General features: G+C 36.3%; 1 protein-coding gene across 1 annotated transcript; it reads left to right on the forward strand.

The window, feature by feature from the left end:
• Positions 1–219: 219 nt before the first annotated feature.
• On the forward strand, positions 220–5356 carry admp (anti-dorsalizing morphogenic protein). The gene is made up of 5 exons (XM_051859786.1): positions 220–1546; positions 2689–2825; positions 2920–3042; positions 3201–3396; positions 4684–5356. Exons 1-5 carry the CDS (start codon positions 1249–1251, stop codon positions 5109–5111), a joined length of 1182 nt encoding a protein of 393 aa, XP_051715746.1. The 5' UTR covers positions 220–1248; the 3' UTR covers positions 5112–5356.
• The last annotated feature ends 3316 nt before the right edge of the window (positions 5357–8672 follow it).

The following is an 8672-nucleotide window of genomic DNA, read 5'->3' on the forward strand; positions in this document are numbered from 1 at the left end:
GAATCAAATGATTCAGACAGACAAACACAGATAGATAGATAGATAGATAGATAGATAGATAGACAATGAATCAAATGATTCAGACAGACATAGATAGATAGATAGATAGATAGATAGATAGACAATGAATCAAATGATTCAGACAGACATAGATAGATAGATAGATAGATAGATAGATAGATAGATAGATAGATAGATAGATAGATAAAGCTTGAAGGACGATGTGAATCAAATGATTCAGACAGACAAACATGGATGGATGGGCTTGAAAGACGATGTGAATCAAATGAGTTAGTTAAAACTCCAGAAACTAAAATAATCGATCGCAAACGTTAATTAACCTTAAAGCAACATCAAGCTTCTGTGTCATAATATCAGAGCTCATGTCATTCATTAAGCTTATGCGATCCATTAGTATTAAGAAATCTCCACAGTGTCAGACGGATCAGAGGATTCATCCATACTACCCACTATAATGAGCCCTAATGAAAACAAACAATTACACCACATACATCAGATGAGAAATTAATCTAGTCTAAACCACCCAGCAAAGTCTCTCACACTTGCATTAACTATCTATTGATTCAAACTCCACGAGGATTGAGCTCATTTATGCAAATGTTCATTAATGTTCTCATTAACATATGAGCAGTGCGAGATTGTGAATCCAGCGTGTTGAAATGAAGTGATTTTTAATTTGCTCAGACTCAAATCTCTGTTTGAGCAGGTGTGTTTGCCATTAACATGAAAACACAGGGCGCATGCTGGAAACTTCTCACGGCGTTTGTCGAAATAATTGTTGTTCCCGTAACACATTATCCTCGTTTTGTCTCAATTAATGGATCCATTCTGAAGGAAGTTAACCACCCGCGGCGCGCAAACTGCGTACAAAAGACTCTTCAGACTCACATAGACGGGCGAAATGTAGTGTAATAAAACATTTTACCTATAGATTTTTCTTTAATCGAAATATATAGGGCTTATTTACAGCAAGGCACATTTGATGAACACTAATTTCCTCTCAGGATCTCCCCAGAGGACCACCAGTCCTGTTCGCACCTCGTTAACACCGCCATTAGATTTGCTTTACATTCACTGATTGTTGATTTACATTTGCGACTAAATAGCAGCTCTTTATGGCTGTTGACCGAAGACTTTGCCAACATCATATAAAACGCTGCCAATCTTGTGCAGCTTCAGTCAGTCCATCTCCAGCTACCAAAGAACATCTCTGAGGATTTTCTCATCATGTTGCCCGCAGTGATCTGGATCTCCCTGATGGGACTCGCCATCAGTAGACCGTCTCTGAATTACCTGGAAAACCACTTTACGGTGCAAAACGAGTCGGAAGAAGTGCGATCCGAGGCGATCAAGAGGCTTTTGGAGGTGTTTGGGATGGAGGATCCTCCTGCTGCACTGGTTCGGGGACACAAACAGCCTCCTCAGTACATGCTGGACCTGTACAACACCATCGCGGATGTGGACGGAGTCACCAAAGACCCGACGCTCCTGGAGGGAAACACCGTCCGCAGTTTCTTCGATAAACGTAAGATAGCCTACTGACTTCTTTATTCACTTGAAGTGGGACAGTGGAAATAAAAAGAGCATTTGGGATGGAAAAGTGTTGTCTTAGGCGTTGTTTGTGAGACTTACTCAGTGCGCACAAACACAAAGGTACAATTGTACAAAACAAGACAGACGCCATTTTGTCAAGTCTACTTTTTAATCTGTATTGAAGTGGTTTACCTTGATTTTGATGTTTTATTGAAAATGATCAAAATAATCAAAATATCTAAATATATTCAGTGTCTGGTAGTAACTTGATTACATGTAATCTAGATTATGTAATCCGATTCCAAAAATACTTTAGATTACGTTTTAAAATACTTGTAATTATTGATTACATGTTATTCTCAAAATGGCAGGAAATTATTCATAATTCATTGATTCTCTCTACTACAAGCAGGTAAACAAATACAATATAGGGCTATCTTTTAGTAAGTGTTGTTTTATTTTAAAATTATTTTATTATTTTTTACAATTTAATTACTTTAATGGCTTTTCATTAAAGTCACTGACCCTGACATGTCTGGGAAACCATGATGTAATGTAATATTTAAAGCACTTCATGTTAATAACAAGGATTTGAATATATTTTCTTTCTCTTTGTATTTTTATATAAAGATTTTCCTATTCAAATCAATGTGATAAAAGAATTAGGTCAATCTAAAAGTAGTCAGATTACCTTAAATGTGTAATATAATGGATTATGTTACACTACAATGTTTGTCCTGTAATTTGGAATCAGTAACCGATTATAATTTGTAATTGCACTGAATATTTGTCTCCAAAAGTAAACTTTTAAACAAATACCTTAAGTTATTTAAATCATGAGTACTCAATTGAGTACTTAAATACTCAATGTTAATACTTATTTATTTTAATTATGAAATGTGGAATTGCATCTTTATAAGTGTAAGTAAGTTTAACTTTAGGCAAGCATGTAGCCAAATATTTAAATGTGAAGTTTTGAGAATGGCTCATTAAGGACCTATATTGATCATCTGCTAATCTGAATATTGAGTTGGGGAGGGGGATGGGTGATGGTTACAGCCCTGAATTTAAGCATAAAAATGTACAAAGTATGTGTCATTTCACATCATGATTTCTTTTGTCATTTTTCTTTAGTGCATAGTGAGCATGTTGAGTTTCTCTTCAACATGTCCACGGTGGCCAAGAGTGAAAAGATCCTGACGGCTGAACTGCATCTGTTCAAGCTCAGGCCACAAGCATCACTCATCTTCAACAGACATCACTTCTGTCAGGTACGCTGCCTATTCACCGACCCAAAGAAAAGAACGTGATGCACTTTAAAAGCAAGTTCTTCTGGTTAATCATTGAAGTGGTGTTTTTATACAGGTCAGTGTATATCAGGTTCTCGATAGCAGCAAAAAGAACGTCTCACAAGGGAAGAAGCTGCTCTCGTCCCGGCTGGTGCCCATCCATTCCTCTGGCTGGGAGGTTTTTACCATCACTCAAGCTGTAAGTATGAACCAAAATCACACTTTGAGAGATTTTCTCAGAGTGTTTCAAAGTTGTAATTGAGTTAAAATGCTGCCTATGCAGACAAGTAGCTGAATATGTTTTAGAACAGTTGCTTGTGCAAATACATTTGCTAAGTTTCTTTTTTTATATCAAAGGTGCGCTCTTGGATGTCCGATGAGGGCAGTAATCTGGGTCTCCTGGTCACGGTGAGGACTCTATCAGGTCTTCAGATGGACCTGAAAAGTGTGCGTTTTGCTTCAGGCCGTCACCACCATCACAGCAAACAGCCCATGCTGGTCCTCTTCACAGACGACGGCAGACGGGCGGCTTCTCTGGAGATCACTGCTAAAGGTATGACACATGCATCTCTTTAATATCTCAGTCATCCTCTTAGACTGAGGAGTTCCCTGCTTCTCATATAATCTCAAAAGAGCAACTGTATGGATTCAAATAAATGCATTTCAGACATCTTGCTCTAAACCAGTTTGAGTTTGAGGAAACGATTGAAGAAAAACTGTAAAAATGTAACAAGTAAATAATAAAAAAATAAATAAAAATATAGTGGTATAGTAAATAAAATACAGTATGTATTAAATTATAAAATATTTAGTAAATAAAAATAAACTTAATTTATTAAAAAAAAAAAATAAATTAAATAAATGAATAGTAAAAAAGTGATTTAAATAAATAAAATACAGTACACTTCTATAGAGCAAAAAAAACATGTAGTAATGTAATAGATACAGCGTTATTATTCTTAACTAAAACTAAAAAATATTTCCATTACTTGAAATACAATAAACATTAGCTGAAATAAAGTATAAAAAACTTTAAACTTATTTTATTTCAGCTAGCTTGTTGACATGACATATATAGACTTTTTTTTTATAGACATTAAAAAAAACTAATAAAATTACAAAAACACCCAACAAAATTGATAAAACTTTAACTAAAATTAAAATGTAAAATATAAAAATAAAAACTAATGCTGGGAAAACGATTAATCGCGATTAATCGCATGCAAAATAAAAGTTTGTGTACATAATATGTGTGTGCTGTGTATACTTATTTTGTATATTTAAATACACACACACATACTCGTATATATTTAAGAAATATTTGCATGTATATACTGTACATATATTTATATAATTTATATATAAATATAAATACATGTAAATATAACACATTTTTCTTAAATATATACATGCATGTTTGCGTATTTATATATACATAATAATTATACACAGCACACACACATATATTATGTAAACACAAACTTTTATTTTGGATTTGATTAATCGCGATTAATCGATTTCCTAGCATTAATAAAAGCTAATTCAATATATTAATAACAACTATATTAGTATTTCAATTAAATACACTGAATAGAAATGATTTTACACATTTATAATATTCTTTTACTGTATGAATTGGGTTCATACTTTTAATATAGAGAATTATAAAAAAATATAAAAAAAATATATATATATATATATATATGTAATTATAAAAAATAATATAGTAAATTAAAAATAAATACATGAAAAATATACTTTTACATTTTTAAGGAGGATCATATTTGGGGTCCGTGGCACCTAAAGGCTTGTTCTAACCTCCACTCCACTCTCTCTTCAGGTTCAGATGATTCTCCCGTTGGACCCAGTCTCCCGTTTCCCAGCCTTCCTCTCCCCCCAGCGGCTCGTCGCAGCGCTCGCTCTGCAGACTATGATGACAGCGGAGAGAAGATGCCATGTCAGCGTCTGCCTCTCTACGTTGACTTTGAGGAGATCGGCTGGTCGGGGTGGATCGTGTCTCCACGCGGCTACAATGCCTACCACTGCAAAGGCTCCTGTCCATTTCCCCTGGGTCAGAACATGAGGCCTACCAACCACGCCACGGTTCAGTCCATCATCAACGCCCTCAAACTGACCAAGGGCATCGAGACCCCCTGCTGTGTACCTGATAAACTCTTCAGCATTAACCTGCTGTACTTTGATGACGATGAAAACGTTGTGCTGAAGCAGTATGATGATATGGTTGCAGGAAGCTGCGGCTGTCATTGAGAAACATCTTTCTTCTGCGAAGTCACTTACGTTTTGAGGATTGTCAGCAGTGTTTATGCTGCGAGGCGTGATGCAGAATCTGGACTGGCCTTTTGTGGCAGTATGAAATTGTAAAATATGTAAATAGACATAAAATTTTAATATATGGAGAAGCTTGAGTTGGCCACTTGTAAAAGATGTAAATTTGTATATTGCATGTTGTGAACTATTATAAAGTCTCTAAATAAATTCTTACACAAAAATGATGGACAGAGTTAGTTTTTATTTCTGTGGTTCTTGCCAGATCATTTATATATTGTGAAAACAAACACCTTTTTAAGGAAGATTAACTAAGGTTTAGCACAATCACTCTGTCTTTTAAAGCATAACATTTTCTTTTTTGCCAAATCTACAGTGGCCGAGAAAGCTCAACACGCTGCAACTTAAGAAAAGACATGCAAATAGAAAAAAACACCAGCAAATTAAGAAAACATCTTCATCAGTTGACAACACATGTGCTGCAAATACTCACAATGCAACCAAATACAGAAATAATCACAACGCACATATGATCATGATGTTAAAAGAAACAAAAAAAACCCTCACCTTTCAGGTCATCGACAACACCACTGAAATATATATATTTGTATATATGTATATACTTGTAAATATGTATATACTCCTCTTGAAACATTTCCATTGTGGTCCTGTGCTATTTGCAGTGCGTTTCTGTATTTGGTTGCGTTGTGAGTATTTGCAGTGTGTTTCTGTATTTGGTGTGTTGTGAGTATTTGCAGCGTGTTTCTGTATTTGGTTGTGTTGTGAGTATTTGCTGCGCGTTTCTGTATTTGGTTGCGTTGTGAGTATTTGCAGTGTGTTTCTGTATTTGGTGTGTTGTGAGTATTTGCAGCGTGTTTCTGTATTTGGTTGCGTTGTGAGTATTTGCTGCGCGTTTCTGTATTTGGTTGCATTGTGAGTATTTGCAGTGTGTTTCTGTATTTGGTTGCGTTGTGAGTATTTGCTGCGCGTTTCTGTATTTGGTTGCGTTGTGAGTATTTGCAGTGTGTTTCTGTATTTGGTGTGTTGTGAGTATTTGCAGCGTGTTTCTGTATTTGGTTGCATTGTGAGTATTTGCTGCGCGTTTCTGTATTTGGTTGCGTTGTGAGTATTTGCTGCGCGTTTCTGTATTTGGTTGCGTTGTGAGTATTTGCATTGTGTTTCTGTATTTGGTGTGTTGTGAGTATTTGCAGTGTGTTTCTGTATTTGGTTGCATTGTGAGTATTTGCAGTGTGTTTCTGTATTTGGCGTGTTGTGAGTATTTGCAGCGTGTTTCTGTATTTGGTTGCATTGTGAATATTTGCAGTGTGTTTCTGTATTTGGTTGAGTTGTGAGCATTTGCTGTGCATTTCTGTATTTGTTTGCGTTGTGAGCATTTGCAGTGTGTTTCTGTATTTGGTTGCATTGTGAGTATTTGCAACGTATTTCTGTATTTGGTTGCGTTGTGAGTATTTGCTGCGCGTTTCTGTATTTGGTTGCGTTGTGAGTATTTGCATTGTGTTTCTGTATTTGGTGTGTTGTGAGTATTTGCAGTGTGTTTCTGTATTTGGTTGCATTGTGAGTATTTGCAGTGTGTTTCTGTATTTGGCGTGTTGTGAGTATTTGCAGCGTGTTTCTGTATTTGGTTGCATTGTGAATATTTGCAGTGTGTTTCTGTATTTGGTTGAGTTGTGAGCATTTGCTGTGCATTTCTGTATTTGTTTGCGTTGTGAGCATTTGCAGTGTGTTTCTGTATTTGGTTGCATTGTGAGTATTTGCAACGTATTTCTGTATTTGGTTGCGTTGTGAGTATTTGCTGCTCGTTTCTGTATTTGGTTGCATTGTGAGTATTTGCAACGTATTTCTGTATTTGGTTGCGTTGTGAGTATTTGCTGCTCGTTTCTGTATTTGTTTGCGTTGTGAGTATTTGCAGCACGTTTCTGTATTTGGTTGCGTTGCGAGTATTTGCAGTGCGTTTCTGTATTTGTTTGTGTGGTGAGTATTTGCGGCGCGTTTCTGTATTTGGTTGAGTTGTGAGTATTTGCTGTGCATTTTTGTATTTGGTGTGTTGTGAACTTTTGCAACGTATTTCTGTATTTGGTTGTGTTTTGAGTATTTGCAGTGTGTTTATGTATTTGGTGTGTTATGAGTATTTGCTGTGCGTTTCTGTGTTTGTGTGGCGAGTATTTGCAGCGCATTTCTGTATTTGGTTGAGTTGTGAGTATTTACAGTGTGTTTCTGTATTTGTTTGCGTTGTGAGTATTTGCAGCGCGTTTCTGTATTTGGTTGCGTTGCGAGTATTTGCAGTGTGTTTCTGTATTTGGTTGCGTTGTGAGTATTTGCAGCGCATTTCTGTATTTGTTTGCGTTGTGAGTATTTGCAGTGTGTTTCTGTATTTGGTTCCGTTGTGAGTATTTGCAGTGTGTTTCTGTATTTGGTTCCGTTGTGAGTATTTGCAGTGTGTTTATGTATTTGGTGTGTTATGAGTATTTGCTGTGCGTTTCTGTGTTTGTGTGGCGAGTATTTGCAGCGCATTTCTGTATTTGGTTGAGTTGTGAGTATTTACAGTGTGTTTCTGTATTTGTTTGCGTTGTGAGTATTTGCAGCGCGTTTCTGTATTTGGTTGCGTTGCGAGTATTTGCAGTGTGTTTCTGTATTTGGTTCCGTTGTGAGTATTTGCAGTGTGTTTCTGTATTTGGTTGCGTTTTGAGTATTTGCAGTGTGTTTCTGTATTTGGTGTGTTGTGAGTATTTGCGGCGCGTTTCTGTATTTGGTTCCGTTGTGAGTATTTGCAGTGTGTTTCTGTATTTGGTTGCGTTTTGAGTATTTGCAGTGTGTTTCTGTATTTGGTGTGTTGTGAGTATTTGCGGCGCGTTTCTGTATTTGGTGTGTTGTGAGTATTTGCTGCTCATTTCTGTATTTGGTGTGTTGTGAGTATTTGCAACGCATTTCTGTATTTGGTTGCATTGTGAACTTTTGCAACGTATTTCTGTATTTGGTTGCGTTTTGAGTATTTGCAGTGTGTTTATGTATTTGGTGTGTTGTGAGTATTTGCTGTGCGTTTCTGTGTTTGTGTGGCGAGTATTTGCAGCGCATTTCTGTATTTGGTTGAGTTGTGAGCATTTACAGTGTGTTTCTGTATTTGGTGTGTTGTGAGTATCTGCAGCGTGTTTCTGTATTTGGTGTGTTGTGAGTATTTGCTGTGTGTTTCTGTATTTGTTTGTGTTGTGAGTATTTGCTGCTCATTTCTGTATTTGGTTGCGTTGTGAACTTTTGCAGCACACGTGTTGTCAAACTAATGATGTTTTCTTTGCTGGTGTTTTTTCTATTTGCATGTGTTTTCTTCAGTTGCAGCACATTGAGCCACCGTACAAATCAGATGTTTTAACATCAATAAACCAGTGGCGGCTCGTCATTACGTTATATTAGTTTGAACTGCTTCCGCTGATAATCTATCTTAATCATGGAGAGTAAAGATATTGAATATTTGATCACCAACAAATTTACCAAGCTACTATTCGAACAGCAGCTACAAATTAAAAATGA

This window comes from Ctenopharyngodon idella, chromosome 2 (assembly GCF_019924925.1).
Source record: "Ctenopharyngodon idella isolate HZGC_01 chromosome 2, HZGC01, whole genome shotgun sequence".
Lineage (NCBI taxonomy): Eukaryota > Metazoa > Chordata > Actinopteri > Cypriniformes > Xenocyprididae > Ctenopharyngodon > Ctenopharyngodon idella.

Coding starts and splice junctions, on each gene's coding strand:
- admp (XM_051859786.1), top strand. CDS start 1,249: ATGTTGCCCGCAGTGATCTGGATCTCCCTGATGGGACTCGCCATCAGT. Junction 2,826..2,919: donor ACAGACATCACTTCTGTCAG/GTACGCTGCCTA, acceptor GTTTTTATACAG/GTCAGTGTATATCAGGTTCT. Junction 3,397..4,683: donor TCTGGAGATCACTGCTAAAG/GTATGACACATG, acceptor CTCTCTCTTCAG/GTTCAGATGATTCTCCCGTT.